Source organism: Plectropomus leopardus, chromosome 12 (genome assembly GCF_026936395.1).
Source record: "Plectropomus leopardus strain MGB_pleo_1.0 chromosome 12, ASM2693639v1, whole genome shotgun sequence".
Lineage (NCBI taxonomy): Eukaryota > Metazoa > Chordata > Actinopteri > Perciformes > Serranidae > Plectropomus > Plectropomus leopardus.
Window position 1 is genome coordinate 8,465,451 of NC_142187.1, and position 21,745 is coordinate 8,487,195.

Consider the following 21,745-nt stretch of genomic DNA (forward strand, 5'->3'; position numbering starts at 1 on the left):
GAGACATGCAACTGAAGTACTCGTGAAGCCATTTTGGGTCTGCACGCTCTTGCTATTCTATGGGCACGCACACCCCTGCAGATCCAAGATGGCGTCAGTTTCCAAAGCTACGAGACGGTCCCAGTCATCCCATTCAGTCGGCTAAAATCATGGCGTCCGGCAGTACGGGGAGCAGGGTGTCCTGCGGGAGAGATTTGAATTGTGTGCCGGAGGTCGCCGACACTTTAGCTGCGGTCGCCAAACTTGGGTGAGGAGAGTGTTGCGCTCTGCGAGTTCTTTTTAAGTGAAAGTGAGATTAGGAGAGGGTCGCGCTGGTTTGCTAGCATAATGTCAGTGCGTGATGCTTGCTAAGCTAACCGGTGAATTACCAGCACGTGCCCAATCACAACGATGCTTGATACTGGAGTGAAGTGTCGATTATACTCGTACAGGCTACACTGTCAGTGTTTTGTGAACTGGCGGGGGAATAATAAGTAAACCAGTTTGCGTTTACCAACTTGTAACATCAAAAAACATACTAATGTAAAATGATGTGCTTTGTTTCTCCTGTGTCCAGGTTTGACTTCCTCTGCATGCCCCTGTTCCACTCGAGGTTCAGGAGAGAGTTTGAGTTGGAGCCCGCTAAATCCAGACCCGGTGCCCATACCCGATCAGACCTGCTGCTCTGCGGAAGAGGTTTGTCCTTATGCTCTCTTTCTTAATGTCAGGCGTTAGTTGTCATAACTTACTTTAGGTCCTCTGTGAATAAGAGAACTAGTTCTACCCCCTGTAGGCTGCAACAGGCCCCTGATGGTTCAACTGATGGATGATCATGATGATCGAAAACTGGGGTTAAGTGACTAACATTGGCAAATTTAGAAAACAGTAACCACAGAGTCAGAAGTTATTATCAGGTGAACAAACAAAAGTTTTATGAAGCCGACAAGGTATATAGTATCACAGACACATTATAAAAGAAATCACATTGTAAAACATCATGGTTGTATAACAGAACTCAGGATGCAAATATCAAATGCAATGTGTGAATTATTAATTATTGTGTGACCTGGCTGCTCTAACATGTTTTTTTTAAAATTTGTCTCTCTATTGTGGCATCATTAACAAAAAAAAGTGATTTTTTGCCAATATACAATATGCCTATATATAATAATTAATTTGGCCAATGACCAATACCGTGATAACCACTTTTTTCCCCCACCCAATGTTAGCGATCATCAAGTCTCTTCTGTAGTGGAATTAACATCATATTATGCATACTCTTATCTTGATTACCCACCAGCAGATTGAGACATGAAATACAATGCTTTTCGATGTATGTAATATTCATTCAGTGTGCAAAATAAGAAAAACACTTCGACTTAGGGCTAAAGTTTTGTACAAGTCCACTTTGTAAATTTTATGTATATATATATATATATGTGTGTGTGTACTGTATATTGGTTTGTCAGGAATCAGCATGTAGACTTATTCCAATATTTCATTTTAAAGCCAATATTGTCTGACGTGCCAATGTTATTGTGCATCCCTAGAATTTTCATATTGAATTTGACATATATAATAGATAAAATGTTGATTTGCAAAACATGGAGCCAGAAAAATGTATATGTGGTAGTTGAGATCTTAGATGGTATTGATAAGAAACTGGAATGAACTTTCACTTGTACAGTGCTTTTCTAGTCACTCAGAGTGCTATCACACATACACTCATACATTCATACACTGGTGGCTGAGGTTACTGTGCTAGTTTGGGGGGTCAGTATTTTTTCCAAGGATACTTCGACATGGTGACTGGATGTGCAGGGGTCTGAACCGCCAACTCTCTGATTAGAGGATGACCTGCAGTGCCTCCTGAGCCACAGCTGCCCCATATGGAGTCAGTTGATGTAGTTTTATTTTAACTATCCATTTTGCTTTTTCTAGACTGGAATACTCTTATTGTTGGGAAGCTCTCCCCATGGATCGACCCAGATTCAGGCATCGAGACAGAACGCAGAAACTCGGAAGCCGTAAGTTCCTCAGTTTGGACAATTTCTTTGATGTACTTGTGGATGTTGATGCATAAAAGGATTCTTTTGATCTTAAGATTTTATGGCGTGTCATGAATTTATCTTGTCCAGTCTATCAGCCCCAATCTGTCTTCTTGTATCATCCTGCCGTGCTCTCATCCTTCTGCTTCCTGTGTTTCTCTCCAGGCTCTGGCACAGGAGTTAAACTTCTCAGCCTACCTGGGTCTGCCTGTCTTCATGATCCCTCTAAAGGGCCCTAACTGTGCCAATCTAGCCCGTCTGCTGCTAAACCACATCCACACTGGACACCACACCTCAAATGTGAGACAGCATTAACAGCCTCAACAAGCGCATGATTGCTTTTTATCAAGCAGAGAAGTCTAATAGACAACTGAATTTATCAGCTAACATTGTGTTCCTCTGATTAGTTCTGGATACGTGTCCCGCTGATGGCACCAGAGGACACACGGGAAGATCTGATTGAGAACGAGCCGAGCACTTGCATCGATGACACAAGCGTTGATGAGAAGACCTGGAGCTGGTTAGTTTCGCGCCAGTCCACTTCCTGAGCAGTCGAGTGCTGTCTGCATGCTAAAATAGCTGTCATTGATTTCCTTTAAAATCGTGACTCATGTTGTTTACTTGCCTCTGCTCCTTTTAGGTGGCACTCATTTAGAACCCTTTGTGATTACAACAAGAGGATTTGTCTTGGTGAGAGAGCACACTGTGAAGCAACAGCCTGAGGCAAAGTCAGTGCATTAAGAAATAATCATGGTCCTGCCCGCAACTGAAAATGCACCTTCTGCTCTTCTTTGCATTCCTAAAGCTATTGAGGTTGGAGCGGACATGCCGTCAGAGGCTGTGATTGATAAGTGGCTCGGGGAACCAGTCAAAGCAGCCATACTTCCGACCAGCATCTTCCTAACTAATAAGAAGGGCTTCCCTGTTTTGTCCAAAGCCCATCAGCGGATAATCTTCAGTCTTTTCAAGGTATATTCCCGCAGATTTAACTAAAAACCAGCCAAATGTAGAAGTCTTTTTGTAATAAAAACAATCTCTTTTCTCAGTTGGAGGCTCAGTTCATCTTCACAGGTACCAGTCGCCACACTGAGAAGGACTTCCGCTCTTACCTGCAGTACCTCGAATACCTCAACCAGAACCGGCCTGCACCCAACGCATATGAGCTCTTCGCAAAGGGCTATGAAGACTACCTGCAGTCCCCCCTCCAGGTAAGGAAGTGCTCTTTTGTTTTCATGTTTTCTGGAAAAAAAAAAGAAAGATTTTTTTTAACCATATGTTTTCCATCCCTGTAGCCACTCATGGACAACCTGGAGTCTCAGACATATGAAGTGTTTGAGAAGGATCCTATTAAATATTCCCAGTACCAACAGGTAAGACTATTGGCGCTCTTAGCACCAGAAGCCAAGCTGGAGAGAAGTCAATATCTCCAACACTTGGCAACTTACACCAAAACAGTTTAGACTGCATAAACCGCACTACATTTAAAATAAAAAAATATGTATTTTTAATTTTGGGGGGATAACTGCCCCTTTAAGACTCTCTGTGTCGCCAATTGAAAAGTGTTTTTAGGACCCATTGGTTTGATAGCAGACTCAAGACAACATTAAAACGTTAGCATAGTTATAGTAGTTATCTTATGCATTCCTTCACTGAGATAACTTTTTTAAAATGTTTCATTAAGTGTTCTCATTTGTACAGACAGGACATACTGTCACTTGTGTTACTCTCTCACACCACTGACACATCTCCTTTTGTGCAAAGTTACGATCACACAAGAACACACAACATATTGATTCTTCTGCTATGTCTTTGTGTCCACAGGCTGTCTATAAATGTCTTCTTGACAGAGTTCCAGAGGAGGAGAAAGACACAAACGTTCAGTGAGTATCTTCACCCACCTCTGTTGTTTGAATTCTTACATTGCTGTTAGTGTCTGAATAATGATTCATACCTTGATATTAAATTTTTAAAACCAACGTGCTCTCCCCTCAATAAAGCTCCCTATAATCCCTCTACTGGTTGAAGAGATGATCATACTTGAGAAAATAATGACCGTGATAGATCTCCAGTGGTGAGACAAGTCGTGAAGCCTTATAAATGATGCTGTCTCTTTCTCACAGGGTGTTGATGGTGTTGGGAGCGGGTCGGGGTCCTCTGGTCAATGCCTCACTACGTGCTGCCAGACAGGCAGACAGGAAGCTGAAGGTGTATGCTGTAGAGAAAAATCCCAATGCTGTAATCACGTGAGTGGAATATATATTAAAGCTCATGTCAGTGCGAAAAATATTCACAGGCGAATACTTTGCAGTTCAACTTTTATGTACACATACCAGGATAAGTCTTTTCTCATTGTGTACCAGTTTGTAGAGCCTAGACATTAAAAATGCTGCACAGACATTTAAACTGGTCCACACTTGTTCAGGCTGGAGAACTGGCGCTTTGAGGAGTGGGGGGATCAAGTGACAGTGGTGTCATGTGACATGCGGGAGTGGGCAGCGCCTGAGAAAGCCGACATCATCGTCAGCGAGCTGCTGGGATCGTTTGGCGACAATGAACTTTCCCCCGAGTGCTTAGATGGAGCGCAGCACTTTCTCAAAGGTACGTCGGTGTTTTAGTGACAGTAAACTGTCTTGGTTGCCCTTTTTCAAAGAACTACCAACTACACATACAGACGCTGTCAATGATGAGTTATTGAATGCAGAGCACCCTCACTTGTTTGCTACATCAAACATGAGGAAAGCATTTGTCATCCTCCATTACCTTCCATGCTTCCTTGCATCTCAAATCACTTTCTCTTTCCACCTTTTCACGCTCAGATGACGGAGTGAGCATCCCTTCTTCCTACACATCCTTCCTGGCTCCCCTGTCCTCCTCCAAGCTTTACAACGAAGTACGGGGGTGCCGGGAACGTGACAAGGACCCAGAGTGCCATTTTGAGACGCCCTATGTAGTGCGCCTCCATAACTTCCACCAGTTGGCAGAACCCAAACCGTGCTTCACCTTCAAACACCCAACGACAGGTAGACACAAGCACATTCAACTCATTTTGTATGACAAGAAACCGGCACTCTATACACTTTGATATGGTGTGTTTTGGACATGCTGACCAAGCTTTCTTTCTCCTTTCAGATATGAACAACAACCGGTATCAGTGCCTCAAATTCTCAGTGGGTTGTAACTCTGTGCTCCATGGTTTTGCTGGCTACTTTGAGACCACGCTGTACAAAGATGTCACACTCAGTAAGTTGCTTTTGTGAAGAGGAAGTCACATTGTGCCAAGATTAGATATAAATATTAATGTTTTATGTTGCGTGTGTGTGTTTGGCAGGTATAAAACCAGATACACATTCACCTGGAATGTTCTCCTGGTTCCCCATCCTCTTCCCCCTCAAAGTAAGTCATACAGTCAGTCCATGAAATCCTTTGGACTCGTAATGTAAAGGGGACCTTTAATGCTCGTTTTTAGGTTCGTAAAGTATTTTGGGTTTGCACTTGAACATGTTTATACACTTTAATGTTTGAAAAAACATGTCAATTATCTCATACTGTCTGTGCTGGAACACCTGTGTTCACCTGCAGTCTATACACTCAGTTACTCAGTAACGCCTGCCTCTTTAAGTCTTCCTCTCAAAAAAAAGTTCAGTCTACTCTGATAAGTCATTGTTTACAGGTCTTCTGCGTTTTACTTTCTTGCACCGTCATTGCACCCAGAGGAGTGACTGAACCACCAAATATCAGAAGGTTTACCTTAAAAAAATCACAAATTAAAGCTTCTAAACACAACTGGACGTGTTCCAGCAGAAAAATGTTCCAAAATCTGGAATAAATTAACATCGGCAACCAAGGTTACATGTTTCCCCAAAATTAGCATGTAGCTACATGTAGCAGTGTACTTGCAGCTTAGGAATGATGTAACAGCACTTTCTCTCTTTAAAAATCCCCAATAAAACCTTCCAAATACAACCTGACTTGTTCCAAAATTGGGCAGAAATTAACATTTGCATCTAAAATCACATGTATCCACAACGCTAACATGTTGCCATGTAGCCAATGTAATGTAAACACTTGCAATAAAGTGCCTGGAGCAGATCTGTATACAAAGAAATCCATAATGATTGAACGACATCTTGTAGGCAGAGTAGAAAAACAGAAACGAGTATACTGAACAATCTGAAGGCTGAGGTCTTTGTTCACAAGCATTATTTTAACATGACTTTACCTCATTATTTGACAGTTAAGGCATGTTTAATATGAACATCCCACATTGTCACATTATATATATATATATGACAGAAAATAAAGAAAAGCATAATAGGTTCCCTTTATACATCATTGCGTTCATATATTAATTAAACCTTTTTCCCCAAATTCCTCCTATAGCAACCCATCTCCATATCCAGGGATGATGATGTGACAGTGCGATTCTGGCGCTGCAATAACGGGAAGAAGGTGTGGTACGAATGGGCCGTGACCGAGCCCTCCTGCTCCGCCATCCACAATCCAGCAGGTCGTTCATACACCATTGGCCTCTGAAGATGACACATCGGCACATCCGTCAACAGGCATACACACACGTTTCTGTAGGACTCGGTGGCAGTTAAAGTCAAGGTGTTCCCGGCGTTCTTTTTATATACACAGTTAAAACCTTGACTTATGGTGCAAAACTCCTAAGTGTGGTCTGGGTTTTAAAATTGCCAGTGGTTTGCACTTCTGAGTTGGCAATGAAGAAGTTGATTGGATAAACCAGATTTTTCTGCGTTTCTGAGAAGTCTGTTTCCAGCAGGCACGGACTATCACCTGTACACAAAGTGTATTATTGCTGTGAGATTGTCTCCTTCAGATTAGGTCAAACACCTCGCCACTGGTTTATTTTTTAATGTCGTCTCCCCCCCACCCCCCCACCCTCCCTCCCCACTGTTCTGAACAGGTGTTGCGGACATACAGTAAACACAATCCAACAGGACTTTGCCTTATCAAACACGCATTCCATCCCGATACTTACTTACTGTTGAAATACCCCTCTCCTCACCACGAGAGGGTCAGATGAAGGTTATGCTATTCAGGTCACATACATTATCGTTTGGGGGCTGTCTCTTCATACTGTTTATTTTGTTTCTGTATGTTTGAACTGTCAATTAAAACAACACTGTAATGCTCTCCATGTGATCAACACTTTGTTTGGCACCACGATGCTCTGCGAGTTTTCGAGATCGGAATGTAAATTATTGAAAATGTTTGTGAATAAGGAGGAGTGTTTTTACTTAGTTTAAATGAGATGGTCATAAGGATGCGAGTTGTCCAGTAGATGTCAGTCTCACATGACAATCGGTTGGACCACATTAGTAAATAACAGTTGTACTCTTAGCCAACCTTAACCTATTGTGTGTGGTAGATGTACAACAGGAAGATGAGCCGTTTTAATTAACTTTGCTGTGAGTGAAAATTAATCATCTCAGGAGTCTGATACCTCATTAGCACAGGAACAAAGCTCCTGGCAGACCTGTCGGATGTAACAAAACCTACTCATCAGCTCAAGGCTGAATAATGCAGTGTGCAAGTGTGGTTCTGCATCAGCGTGACTGTCGAGATCAATTTAACTCTCATAAACAACAAAAGCAACCAAATATGCTCTTCAGTCACAACTGACAGTGATCCGGCTCAATGTGATGTAATGCCAGCATGAGCATTTCTGACGCCTGACGCACTCCACCTCCTGACACCCATCTATTCTCGCTTGAACATTAGCCCAACATTACTTTGAGTTTGTGAGTGTAGTCCCATGACGACATCCTGTCTTGTCTTATCATGCTGCATAGACTCGTTAAGACATATCTTGGACGTCTCCGCTCTTTAAGATAGACCCTCACAAGCAGGGTCAAAAGAAGATTTGCTGGAAAGTGTTTTGTCTGCCTGAACATTTTTTAAGTCTCTTTTTTGTTTTTTTTTAAGGACAGGTAACGTTTACAAATGACTGCACTCTATTCATAGAGGCAAGATATAGTAATGTCCATTTAAGATAAACAACAAAGAGAAAATAAAGTAGCCATTGTGAAAAAAAACAACAAATGAAGTGCAAACAAAAATACAAAATAATAAACTTTTTAAACAACGGTGGTTATCACTATTCAGGTGGAAAAACCTGCAAACAGATCACAGAAAAGGGGATGGAGGTCACCTCACATCAAGCACATAACACATGTCCCTTCTGCAGAGCATTTTTCAAGAAAAGGTTTCCAGAATTTGGGAGGATTTTTTCTTTGTTGGCAAGTTTATCTGTATCAGCTATTCTAAATTGGAAAAATGCAGACAGTAAACTCATCCATGTAAGATTATTTTATGCAAGCAAGAATAATTATAAAGAGGATTAGGCCTTCCCAGAAGCTATCATTTTAAAATAGGTGGTCATCTTATTTAATGTTAATTTCAGCAACTGAGGGCAATAGCAATAATACTTTTTGATATATACCTCGATCCTTGAAAAAATGCGGTATTTCTGATTTTCTACACCTGAATGTAGTTTTGTTATTAAAATGCATGTTTGAAAATAGCCATTTCTTTTAAATTAAATGTCGCATTTAAGCCTTTCTTTAAAGATAAGCTGTGGGTATTTCTTCAGGTTGTATATTTTGTCAATGGGGAAAAAAGAAGCTCAGGGTCTTCACTACAGAGGGCGGGGCGCGAGACGTGTTGACAATTCGGGCCGCGCTGATTGGCTGAAAAATAACCAGCTTTTGTATTTATCGAGGCTGTCAGCTGGAGGTCTTTTGTTATCACGGCCGGCAGACAGGAATAATGCCGAACATGAAGCCCGTCACTTAACTGGGAGCTCTCAGGGTTTTGTTTTTTCAAGTCACCGCAGCTGCCGAAAAGGTGGGTCCTCCTCACTTTAGTAGTTGTTGCTTGAGGTTCATACAGCAAAATAAAGAGCATGAAGTTAGTGCTAATGAGTTAATTGCTAATTCCAACAGTCTTGTCGGTTACACCGGAAAAAACAGGCTGGTCCTGCCGCGCGAGACATTTTTAACCGGCGAATTTGGGCTTTAATGTCAACATTTACATCCACTTTTATACGTTACAGTTATGTGTGACATTTTTTCTTACAAATTATTTCATAGTCTGTGTGTTGTCACTAGTAGGTTAACCCCCGGACAGAGAGGCAGCCCGGGCCTTTCATCGTGCCGCACTCTGAATTATTAATGCTGGGACGTGGTTTCTAATTTTAGCGCTAAGTTACTGTAGCCAACTAAAGATGGGAAACCACACTGCCATCAGCATTTTTGACATGTAATGGTCCATAGGAAAGTGGTGCAGACATTACTCAGCAAATATGTACGGGAAATAAAGCTGCAGAGTCGTTTTCCAAACAGTTTTACCTTCATACTTAACCCTTTGAAACCTGGATTGACATCACTTTTATTGTGCTACATTTAGACGCATTTCACAAGTATTAAAACCTCTGCACCATGGGCAAATTGGTGGGATTTCTTTTGAAAAACTGGTGCAAAGGCTATGAACGACTTGTCCAGAAATTAACAGGAAATTGATAATTTATTTTTTTAAATTTATTTTAATTAATTTATTTAAAGCTAAGGAAACATTTCTAAAACCAAATTCTTATTATCGTAATTACATATTTCAAATTATTTTAGTGAATTCTTATAATTTTTAGGTCACTTCCTTTTTTTTCTTTTCCATTTGTTTTGTTTATTTTTTTTATTTAATTTTGTTGTGGCTAATTTTCAGGTAATTTTCTTGTATTTTCTTTTACTAATTTCTTGCTGATTTTTGCATAATTTCTTGGTCATTTGCCCATTGTCTTCATTCCATGTTTTTCAAAGAAATCAAGCCTAATTGCCCAGGATTGAAAGGGTTAATATATGTGTTTGTGCTGCCCACAGTAGAGGGGGCCACACTGGGCAGGACTTGAGGATGACTGAGGGTCCGAGGAAGCGGAGCAGCAGTGATGGCGGCAGTCAGTCGGAGCCCCCAGGCTCCCAGTCAGGTGTGGGGAAAGATACAGGAGGCAGCTCCGGGGTGGCTCTGAAAAAACAGATAGGCCTAGTCAGCGCCTGTGCAATTATAATAGGTAAGTTAAAAAGAAAACAATTCCTTTCATATAACATCAGAGTTGGCTATCATATACATCTCCATACTATGTGCATTACTGTTGTTTCATTTCTTTTTTGAAATTTATGAGGACAACACACATCAATTAACATTTGTGTAAATGTGCCAGTGTTAGCCATCAGGTTCCTTTTTTAACTGTAGTCCTTTGGCAAGATGCTTTGAAACCTCTAAAATGATCATATTTACATAACAACAGCAACAGGACACCATAAAGACAGCAACAGCTAAAACAAACAGGAACTCCCAAGACATAACACAAGCCATGCAAAGCAACAAGAAACTGTAGATCAAGATTATAAAACAATAGCACAGCAACAACATATACCATTTTAGCTAAAAAAAAAAAAACCCAGCTATGCATGCAACATGAACGGACAACATAGCTATTAGTATTTGTTGGGCTTAAATCATGTAAGAATGAATTCTTACAATTGTTTGCCTTCCACTATGTCTTCACAAGCTTAAAGGTCTAGTGTGTACTATATAGTGGCATTAAGCGGTGCACTTGCAGATTGCAAGCAACTAGGTTGTAGGAGAACTATGTTTAGGATGTAGAAAATTGCAAAACAGTAAATAGCCCGATATCGAGCAAGTCCTCAATTCTCTACTTGCCACAAACAAGCTGTCAAGTACCGTTAATGAATTCCATGTAAAACTAAATTCATGTTTTTTAAATGTATGTATTTATTGTTTAATATTTAGTTTCACATGGAAGTCATTGACCGAGTTCCCAAACAATCAATTAAAATATTTATTTATTTATTTAATATTTATTTATAAGTTTAAGCTCAGGTTGAAAGTATTTTCATTGAACTGTCCTCTTTAGTATGTGTAAAGAAAACGTAGCTTCATCAAGCCGCACTCACTTAAAAAAGTACAGCCATTCACGCTGCTCTCAAAGTGGCTGAGCCTTACTGATTGAAATTGCTCTTAGATTCTCTTTACTGTGATTGCTCAGTATCTTCAGTGCACTCCCAGCATTATATGTCGTGCACATGTTCTTTTTATCGTCACTTTAATGTTTCCAGGGAAGTGTTCGCTGCCATGAAACCGTCTCGCTCTCTGCCTACTTCCCATACATGCAGAGAGAAAAAAAAAGTCAATAAAAAGCAATCCCACTAATGCAAGTGTCCACAATTGTTGAGACTGCATTCTCCATCGCCATTTTAAGTATAATTGAGTGTGGTCGCTATACCATGACAAGAAGCAGCTGTTCCCTCATTTTGAAGGGAGTCAGTGTTGCATGTATTTAAAAAAAGTAACATTAACCCAATTTGATGAATAGAAAAGAGACCAATGATAATTTTATATGGTACAATGGTACTATGATACTTTTTACCAACCCGTGTGAATGTCTTTGTTCATGGCGCTGCTGAGTCAGACCTGAAGTGCAGACTTTGGCACCGTCTGTCAATAGCATTTAGCCAAATGCTTAAAAGCCCATACACCCAGTAAGTGACAAGTGATGCTGTCTTGCAGTAACAGGTTGGATGCCATTTAATTCAAAGTGACAAGTATATTATTCCCATTAAATCATAGGCAGTGTCATAACAGTCCTACACTCCTCCTCTCCTCTTGTCCCAACCTTAGTGAATTTTTTTTTAAAGAAGTAACATATTGTATATACCTTCAAACTTGGATTTGGTTTTTGGTCACAAGAGCACAGAAAACATGAACTCACTCTGCCATCACCCCAGGCATTAAAAGACACATGTCTTCACTTCTAAAACAAAGGCAATGTAAATAAAATACAGTCTCTTTTGTGGTGTTGGTACAACTATAAAAGCATTACATTACTTTTAGCTACTTGTTGGTTATCAAAAGTGAAACACAGAATACAGCTCAACTGTGCATTTAAAGTCTTTCTGGTCCATTTCAATACAAAGCGAAACTAATCCTAAATAAGCCTTCCCCACAAGGATGACCAGCAGCAAACTCGAGGGATCATGAGACATATGGGATACCTGTTTGGCCAGTCCAAGTGCAGGCTAAAGCTGTTCACAACAAAGTCATGTTGTGGCTCCATGTGAAGTAATCGTATGAACATGTTGACACACAGCGGACCCTCGAGGACTAAATGTTTTAAGCCCACCAGTGGGTCATGCACAGAAAGTTCACTTGGGGATCCATAAGTGAAAATCCACGGTGGGCCAGGGCTAGATTGAGCATCTGCTTTGGCATAAGGATGCTGTGAACCCCATGAAACCCACAGGAAGCCCAAGAAAAAACTGTCACGATGCAAGATGTGAGCATCAAAGGAAACAGGGCATCATGTGACAGGAAGTTGTATCTTTCCCTTTTATAGCCTGAAATCCGTTTGAAGCTTGTTTTTGTTCAACTGTTGATAAGATAATCTGCAATGTTGTATACTTGTTCATACAAATTATTTATTTTATTGCTTTCACATTATTTTTTTCTGAGTATTTAAATGGTAGCATTGATATGTCAAAGCATCCAGCCTGTTTCTAATTATTTTATTAATCTGTCCTCTTTCTCTGTTGTTTTTTACTTACTCAGGCAACATCATTGGATCAGGGATTTTTGTGAGTCCTAAGGGGGTCCTGGAAAATGCAAGCTCAGTCGGTGTGGCCATTATTGTGTGGGTTTCCACTGGAGTTATCACAGCCATTGGTGCTCTCTGCTATGCAGAGTTGGGTGTGACCATCCCCAAGTCAGGGGGGGATTACTCTTATGTCAAGGACATCTTTGGAGGACTGGCAGGGTGAGAACACACACTATTAATCTAGTTTCGGTCTAACATTAAAGCTGTGTGGATGACTCCTAGTGGAAGTTTAAAAACCAGTAGGTTAGCTGCTACACAGATCTGACTTGAGGGCACTGAATAAATAGCATGGTAAGACCATCCTGAAAACGTGAGCTCAACATTCTGTTTCCATCTCCATCAGTCTGGACTTGCTGCCACCCCGAACACTTTCAGTGAGAGGAAGTTACTCGCTTTGACAAATTCCTTCAGCCTACCCTGGGTTTAGCACAAGCTTCTGGTCCTCCTCTACACAAATTTTCAGTTAGACAGCAATGGTCTAAACAATACAATTGATTTATTTTTACCCTTGTATGTGACATGTACCTCATTGACAGCAGTCCCCAAGAGTTTTTTTGCGATACTCCGGCATTGCCAGCATATTTCATCATTTCTCATTCAGCAGCCAGCTGGCAGCATCCGTGTTGTCTGTCTGAAGTATTTTGAACACTGATCTGCATGGCAGTGATCCCTAGGTTTGAAGCCTCTCCTATCTGCTCCTCCATTAGGGCAATCTGTGGCAAAACAACAATAATCATTGTTTTCGTAGCTGGGAATATCTTTTTTAATCAACAACAGAGCCAGCTAGAAAATCAATCTTTTGCCAAATCCAGTCAGACGAATGGGGAAAAGGTATTTTTCTCAGAGAAACCCTGCCAGTGCATCCTGTTGCTATTGTTTAGTTGTTGTTATTGTTGTTGTTATCAACTCTATTACTTAATTAACTAAACCTATTGCTGTGTTTACTCTGCTAATGTTTGAGTTAGAACTTATTGTTGCAGGAGTCGCCATAACTGTTTTGAAAGCAGCGACCTGATTGCTATATAATCAACTATAATGCTGTCCAGACTGACACAGAAAGAGAAACAGAATGATGAGCTCATGTCATCAGGATGGTCTTACCAGGCTACTGAATAAAGGGCTGAAAGCATTACCTATGTTACCAATAATAACTGGTATTGTATCATCAAAAAGAACTTTAGAGTCAGGATCATTATAAAGTTGCTAAAACCACATAATCTTCAGAGAAGGGCTTTGACAAATATTTGCTGTAGCATAGATTTCTGTATTTAAAAGATGTGTTCAAGTCCGCTGTAGTTCATGCAATGTTATATAACATGATGCATAAAAGTGGTCTATAGAAACTACATGGCAAAATTGTCTCAGGCCTTTTGTAATTAATGAGAATATGCAGTAAGCCCCCATCCCTCCTCTTCCACAACCATGCTCACCATATAATTAATGCTTCTTCTAATGTAGTTTTGTATTCCCAGTATCCCAGAATGTCACTGACCCAATTCCACTCATTCCTCTCGTCTTTAACAACAATGCCCCTGTGCATTTCTATAATGCATTTAACTAATATGCTTAATCTCCTTTTGTTTTCCATCACTTTTTGCGGTAACGACGGTTAACCTGCTTACACACTGTTGTCTGCAGCGTGTATGCACAGTAGCTGTGTGCGCTTGCTAGTGTTTGATAAGTCTGCTGCTATCTCTCAGTAACCTCCTGCCTCTGTTGTCCCGCAGGTTTTTGCGTCTGTGGATTGCAGTGTTGGTTATCTACCCCACTAACCAGGCTGTGATTGCTCTCACCTTCTCTAACTACATCCTGCAGCCCCTCTTCCCCTCCTGCATCCCCCCGGAGAGTGGCCTACGCCTGCTGGCTGCTGTCTGCCTACGTGAGTCATAAAATTAAACTGAAGATTAAATGGCTTTTGGGGCTAGTGCATTAATTAATACAAGTCATGATGCAGCGAAGTGAAGCCCACTCCCACAACGAGAGATGCTCTACTGTATTGGAGGATGTTAACAGGGCTATGCAAAATCTACTCTATCTTTGTCAAGATGAAAAAAGTAACTCTAGTGAGATAATTTGAATAATATTGGGTTGATCTTGATGACAAGCTTGTCAAAACTTTTAGACCAAAAGTCTGAGTTGCAAACTGAAAATTACCAGGCAACAAAAGATGCTGATGAGTTGCATCATGGGTAGTGTAAGAGCTTGAGCCATACTAAGGACAAAAAAAAAAATCAGACTCTCTCAGCCTTTGCTGCACTGATGGCTCTAGTGATGGCGATGTCTCTGTGTCCGTCAGACAGCCCACTACGATGGGGTAGTTTCACATGAGTTCATACAAAATGTCACAATACAAATACTTTGTTGTTGTCTTGTTGTGAGACGTTGATGTACTCAACCCAAAATTATAAATTTAAAAATCTTTTATATTGTGGCATTAACATGTTACTTGCACAACCCATTTTCTCCTGCAGTGATTCCCAGTTAGAACCTACTGAACTTCACCTGTAACTTTTCTGGACACTGTTTTTTCTTGTCTCCATATTTTAATCAGAGGACTTTCTGTGCAGTGTGACATTTCTGTAACTCCTTTCTGCTGCTCCAGAAGAGGAGTCAGTAAAACTATCTCTAAAAGCCAATTAATTAAACTTGACAATCTGTATAAAATTTTAATGACAGAAAAGCTTAAATCAAAAAAAATGTAACCGAGAGAAAAATCATTCTCTACTGATGGGAGTGATGCAGCTAATCTCCCACTTAATACTCAGTCATTTTCAACTGATTATGACTAAAAATTAGATCTTTTTAAATGTTTATCTGTGTGTCACAAGTACATAAGGTACATAAAGCCTGTGTTTTTGCAACAATTATATTTTTTTAAGATGTAAAATGGTAGTTTTGTTTTGTACATTTAACTGATTCTTAATTTAGAAAAATGGTCAAGCATGTATCATAAATGATCATTGACCCTTTTTTCATTATTCTTTATTTCTTGTCAAATTTTCAAAGCATCAAATCCAATTCTTGTGGAACTTAATCCAGAAGGCTACAGTCTCTCATAATATGGAAACCGTTTCAAGCTCAGAAATTTTTTTCATTTTTCAATCAAAAAAAGAAATAAGGGGAAGGGATTTGGGTGGAATTCAACTCATTCTAACTTTTCTCTTGCTTTCGTTTTAGTGTTGTTGACATGGGTGAACTGCTACAGTGTGCGCTGGGCCACGTGTGTCCAAGACGTCTTCACTGCTGGCAAGCTTTTGGCCTTGGGTCTCATCATAATCATGGGTGCTGTTCAAATATGCAAAGGTAGTATTTGCTCTGTCTGTCTCTTATACTCAAACTACAGTTCTTTTTTTTTTGTTGCTGTCCATTTCTCTCTCTTGGGAGCAGTGGCTCCCAATCTTTTTGGCTTTAAGCCTTTTTTAAAGTAAAGCAGTGTCAACTCAGCTTGTGTTCTGTATGTCTGTATTTAGAGGTCAAAAGAGGTGAAACTATCTAGTATTTCACAGTAAATATGTAATTATAATGTTATTTCTCGTTAATCGTCTCATGATCCCTCTGTGTTTCTGACCCCTAACTTGGAAATAACTGTCGTTAGACCTGATGTCAAAATAGGGGAAGAGTTTGTATTTTTGTTGTTTTTTTTAAGGGGGCGACGCTTTAAGCTGCCATCACAATATAGTCCTTTTGTTCCTCTGACAGGATTTGTGATTCCAATGTGAAAGAGGGATTATGGTCCCTGATAGCTCTTCATCCCACTCATAATCCACTCACAAAAACTCATTCATTTGATTTAAACGCCTCATATCCTGCTTTATGTGACTTAAAGGCCGGAGATGCAAACTAATTAATGTGTCTTTTGTCCAGACCAGATCTTTATGTGATGGCGATGAGAATACTGTGTGGGCTGAAATCTAAAAGTGTTAAAAATGGGAATTAATAGTCACCATCTACAAGATGCATACAGGGGAGCTGACAGAAACAATCTGAATCTGAATCGATAGAGCTCAATAAATTAAATACTTAAAGAATTTTTAATGCTGTTTGAGTAAAACTGAATAGAAGTCTTCCATAAGCAGACAGATGTATTTATAGATAAAATGTACTGTGAACCGGTTATTAGACCTATGTATCACTAATCAAAAGACAACTTTGTATAACATGGAATGATCACAGCAAAGACTCTGAAGGCCCTGTAAAAGAATCAGATGTTGTGTCTGGTGCCCTCTGCTGCTCAGATTGTAGGGGTGAAAAGCAGTACACATCAAGCTGTAGATCATTTCTATGATTTGCTTTTCGGTTAACAGGTCACTATTACTGGCTGGAGCCAGTGCACGCCTTTGAGACCTTCAGAGACTACGATGTCGGTCTGATAGCTTTGTCCTTCCTACAAGGCTCCTTTGCATATGGAGGCTGGAACTTCCTCAACTACGTTACAGAGGAGTTGGTTGACCCATACAGGTAGCGTGTGCACATTTACACAAGCAACAAAACGCAAGAAATTACATAAGACATTAAAGGATGAAAAAAAAAATATGCCAGTGAGATTAAAAAACACCAAATGGTTTTATAAATACATCTCAACAAAGAAAACAACAAAATGAATAAACTTAAGATTTTTTTTATCAATAACAAACGACAGACAGAAAAGTCAAACACATTAGCACAACATACAGAAGGAAACCACAAAAGAAAAGCTAAACATTCCCCAAGCATAACATGAACATGAGATACACACTTGTATAAACTGCCTGACACAAGCCTGGCATAAAATTGCAAAAAAAGATAGAGACAACCACAATATACACAAGTCAATTATTTTTGCTTCATGTAACATGTTGGCACTTATTCCACAGCAAATATCTCTGTAATCTGTAGGAATTTAGAGGGTTGTTCTAAAAAAGCAAATAATTTACACACCTACCTTAATTTGTATATAACAGACAGACGCTTGTTTAAAATATACATTTGGAAGCCACTTTATTTGGTGCACCTGTACAATCTGATGCAAGTAGATATCATGAAATCAAATTAATTTACATTTAATGTTAAAGGGTAAAAGCTTGTTTTTGTTACTGACAGGCTCAGATTATTACTCTAAATTCTGACGACATATGTAAAGGATCCCTTCAGAGGTAAGATCCCTTTCGTTTAACCAGACACAGCGCTGAAATCGCCATTGCCAAATCCACCAGACTCCTTTTAAATATGCAGTAATTTTAGCATGTATAGAGCCACCATATTATCACATTCAACTGAGTGAATTAAGTGTTTATGTCTACCAAAACAGTGTCTGGTCAGTTTGGCTGCGGTGATGTTTGGGCTGTTTCTGGACAAACAGAAAGGATCCTATTCTTTATCTTTATTCCTATTCTTGTATCTCTGTCGGGATCCTTTCCATAATGCCGTCAGACAATCTGAGCCTGTCAGCGGCAAAAACAAAAACACATGCCCCAAGTGGTAACGTTGCAGCCTCACTCAATACTGGACCAATTTCCCATCAGTCTTTTACACACAAAAACATGGGAGAATAGGGACCAGGTTATAAAATACCAAACTTACCCTTTAAACAACATGGAAACTTTTGTCCCTGCACCATTTTATTTTATCCCCCACACACCGTTACATAAGTAACTTGTGTCATATGAGAAGTCCACCTGTTGACAATTTACTAATTGTTCCCAATTATGTATCCAAATGGCATATCAAGCATTGATAACAATTTTCTACAATATCATCAGACTTAAGTAACAAAGATAGTTAGGTTAGGCTACTCCATGAACTGCAGTCTTGTATTTCATTTTTCAGGAATCTACCACGAGCAATCTTCATCTCTATCCCTGTGGTCACCTTCGTTTATGTGTTCGCCAACGTGGCCTACATCACAGCCATGAGCCCACAGGAGCTGCTGGCCTCCAACGCTGTGGCCGTGGTGAGAAAAAAAGTCACAATAACCTCTATCTGAATGTGTGTGTGGTTATGCATGTAGAGAATGCAGCTACAAGATGCTCAGCTTTTTAAATGGAGCAGTTGCATTGCCCAGCAGCCGTTTACAGTAACCACACTGGTCTGACGCATGCTCCTCATTTTAGCATAAAGCTTGTAACGCTTAGATTGTCGCCTTTTTGTTCTGCATTTTGAGATGCCTTGATTAGTCGCTGTTATCCAAGTATGTGTTTAGTGTGTATTTGTTCTCTCCTCCACTTCTCTCTCTCTCTACTCCTAATATTTCTCCCAGACATTTGGAGAGAAATTGCTAGGAGTAATGTCATGGATCATGCCTATCTCTGTGGCGCTGTCCACCTTCGGGGGCGTCAATGGCTCCTTGTTCACATCGTCTCGGTCAGTTTGTCCTCCCCCTGCCCCTTCTCTGCTCCCTCTCATGTCATTAAAGCTTCTATGTGTGCCGTGCTTTTTTTCCCCACTCACTTTCCCATGCTGATATTTGAGCCCACACCTGTAGATGTACATGGAGAAACTGGGTGAGCAGGGTGAAAATGAGAAGCTAAGCAGGAATAAAATGTGTGAACAGTGTCAGTTCACACAGCTCATTTCTGGGGCCACATGCTGGATTTCAGATTGTAGGGAAAGAGCCTGATAGAAAATTGTATTTCTTCCAGAGCATATTTGACTTTGATGAGAGGACCCCACTTGACCAATAATGCATCCCAAAGTTCTGCGCCCATTCTGCTCCTGATTCAGTCCACTTTTCACCCTGTTATTTTAATTTATGCGGTCTGTCTCTCCACTGCTGCTTCCATAATCACCTGAACTATGTGTTTCCTGAGCTCTCAGCTGGCCAGTGCACACGGTAAGCAAGCACCAGATGGCTCTGCTCTCAGGAGTTAAACTGTCTTTTGATTCCATCTCTCAGGCTGTTTTTCGCCGGAGCGAGGGAGGGCCATCTCCCACGTCTGCTGGCCATGATTCACGTCACACGCTGCACTCCTATCCCAGCCTTACTGTTCACCGTGAGTCCTAACAACATCTACTATTTATGATGTTAAATAAAGATAGATAATTGTTAACTTTTCCTGTCTTGCCACATTTAGTTGATCTCCACTCTGCTGATGTTGTGCACCAGTGACATTTACACCCTCATAAACTATGTGGGTTTCATCAACTACCTCTTCTATGGCATCACTGTCGCCGGGCAGATTGTGCTGCGCATTAAAGAGCCCAACATGTATCGACCCATAAAGGTAAAGACACGGATGGAGCAACTTGGATTTGGATGTTGACACCAATTATACTGACAATCAAGAGCCACGGATAAATACCAGCACAAGAGAAAACAATTTAGATACCTGTATATTTTCCATGAATACTACACAATATACAGTATACCTAATATTGTGATGTCTAGTATGCAAAGTTACAGATAATGTGTCTAAAATCTATTAATACTTTTATAAGATAAAAAGACTGTATGTCATTGTCTTTTTCTTTATTTTCCTCTATGACAACTCCCTCATATTTCAGGTAAGCTTGGTATGGCCGGTGATCTACCTGCTCTTCTGGGCCTTCCTGCTGGTCTTTTCTCTCTACTCTGAGCCCATTGTCTGCGGTGTTGGTCTGGCCATCATGATGACTGGTGTCCCTGTGTATTTCCTGGGAGTCTACTGGGAAAACAAGCCACAGTGTTGTGATAGTGCTATTGGTAAGGCAACATCCTAGTGTCTTAGATAAAAAACCTTGAGGTTAAAATTGTTGCTTGAACTGCGAGATGCCTGTAAATGTGAGTCTGTGTGCTTCAAAGTGAACTGGGGTTCATTGTTAAAGGCAGGGTTTAACAGGTTAAAGTACACAGATGTTCAGTTCTGCTGCATTAAAGGTGACCTTGCTTCACTTGTAGTGGGGCAATTTAAATATAATGCAGCTAAAATGTCTTTTTTGCAGAGGTCCAAATAAAGCAGAATGTTAAAAGGTACATTAGTCAGGATGAATGCCAAAAAAGATCTTTCAAAGTCAGAATTTACATGTATTAACAATTACCTCAAATATCAAAAAATGACCTTTTTTTCTTTCATCCCCAACTTTATTCAGGTAAAATGACTCACCTGTGCCAAAAGCTTTGTTCAGTGGTTTATCCGGTCCTGGAGGAGAATCTGGCGCCCCATGAGCCTCAGAGGAAAGATGGAGATGACGAGGATGAAAGAAGCCTCCGCACATAAACAAAGAGAGAATGCCTCACATCTTTTGGGGGTAATATGGCGCTTGGGGAAGACTCTCAGAAGTATTGCATACATAAATACATATTCACTTGTTCTACAGCACTAGATCACCATTATTTCGATGTATGTTCTGGGAACACGCGTTAAAGATGAAATATCACTTACTTGAATTCATGAAACACTGAAATTATGCAAGTCTTTTTCTTTTTTTTTACATTGGAATTTAAAACCTTCTTCTTTTGTGTCTTATTTGAGTGGGAGGTTATGGGAAAAAGTTTTAATATGCAAGCTGTATGTATCGTTCAAGCTCTATGCATTGTTTATATTTTCACCTCACTATAGTAACACTAAAATAATATTTCCCAGATGGTTTATGGGTTTTTATTCTCACTGAACTCCTGACCATGTTATATGCCAAACTGTATTAATTTATTAAAAAGGTTCCCTTTTAATGCAAACAGAAATTTGCCTTCAGAAAGCAAAAGTTTGTTTTCCCTTGCACTTAGATCTCCAGTTCTGATCATCACTATGGGGAGTTGTTTGCTGGCGGATTATTATGTTTTCCTTGAAATTAAGTTTTCTGTATATGAAGCTCAGTGGTCTCTACTTCTAAGATGTCCTCATGCATGAAGTGAGGTTGCACCAAAAAACGGCTGTATTCATTTTCATCCCTCAGCAGGAAGCCAATGACAGGGAATCAAACATTAAATACCTTCCCACAGTGCATATGCAATTCATATTTAGCAAGTGGCGGCCATATACCTGATTTATTTATTTATTTTTAAATTCATATCCTCTGCAAGTTTTTTTTAAATCACCTGAACTATGTTTTAGACATGTTTGGATACTTGTTAAAA

The 21,745-nt window shown here is 40.1% G+C and overlaps 2 protein-coding genes across 3 annotated transcripts; both read left to right on the plus strand.

Annotated features, from left to right (window-relative positions):
• Nucleotides 1-114: 114 nt before the first annotated feature.
• On the plus strand, nt 115-7,186 carry prmt5 (protein arginine methyltransferase 5). The gene is made up of 16 exons (XM_042497611.2): nt 115-247; nt 557-675; nt 1,921-2,006; nt 2,193-2,327; nt 2,435-2,547; nt 2,668-2,717; nt 2,833-2,996; nt 3,074-3,235; nt 3,320-3,397; nt 3,849-3,907; nt 4,148-4,270; nt 4,450-4,625; nt 4,844-5,047; nt 5,157-5,267; nt 5,356-5,420; nt 6,408-7,186. The coding sequence occupies exons 1-16, from the start codon at nt 150-152 to the stop codon at nt 6,558-6,560; spliced, it is 1,896 nt and encodes a 631-aa protein (XP_042353545.1). The 5' UTR covers nt 115-149; the 3' UTR covers nt 6,561-7,186.
• A 1,556-nt stretch (nt 7,187-8,742) lies between these two features.
• On the plus strand, nt 8,743-21,257 carry slc7a8b (solute carrier family 7 member 8b). Of its 2 annotated transcripts, none has more exons than XM_042498004.2 (12): nt 8,743-8,897; nt 9,926-10,113; nt 12,672-12,876; nt 14,445-14,596; nt 15,895-16,020; nt 17,022-17,175; nt 18,523-18,646; nt 18,953-19,056; nt 19,589-19,685; nt 19,767-19,916; nt 20,197-20,374; nt 20,761-21,257. In XM_042498004.2, the coding sequence occupies exons 2-12, from the start codon at nt 9,957-9,959 to the stop codon at nt 20,886-20,888; spliced, it is 1,575 nt and encodes a 524-aa protein (XP_042353938.2). In that variant the 5' UTR covers nt 8,743-8,897; nt 9,926-9,956; the 3' UTR covers nt 20,889-21,257. The 2 variants fall into 2 exon arrangements, with proteins under 2 accessions (XP_042353938.2, XP_042353939.2); XM_042498005.2 differs by having other exon boundaries at nt 8,749-8,897; nt 9,929-10,113.
• Nucleotides 21,258-21,745: the final 488 nt, after the last annotated feature.

What these genes read in the sequence shown, in the direction of transcription:
- prmt5 (XM_042497611.2), top strand. Translation starts at nt 150, where the DNA reads ATGGCGTCCGGCAGTACGGGGAGCAGGGTGTCCTGCGGGAGAGATTTG. An exon ending in GCTGCGGTCGCCAAACTTGG is followed by an intron (nt 248 to 556) that starts GTGAGGAGAGTG and finishes TCCTGTGTCCAG; the next exon opens with GTTTGACTTCCTCTGCATGC. An exon ending in AGCGCAGCACTTTCTCAAAG is followed by an intron (nt 4,626 to 4,843) that starts GTACGTCGGTGT and finishes TTTCACGCTCAG; the next exon opens with ATGACGGAGTGAGCATCCCT.
- slc7a8b (XM_042498004.2), top strand. Translation starts at nt 9,957, where the DNA reads ATGACTGAGGGTCCGAGGAAGCGGAGCAGCAGTGATGGCGGCAGTCAG. An exon ending in TGCTGTTCAAATATGCAAAG is followed by an intron (nt 16,021 to 17,021) that starts GTAGTATTTGCT and finishes TTCGGTTAACAG; the next exon opens with GTCACTATTACTGGCTGGAG. An exon ending in ACATGTATCGACCCATAAAG is followed by an intron (nt 19,917 to 20,196) that starts GTAAAGACACGG and finishes CTCATATTTCAG; the next exon opens with GTAAGCTTGGTATGGCCGGT.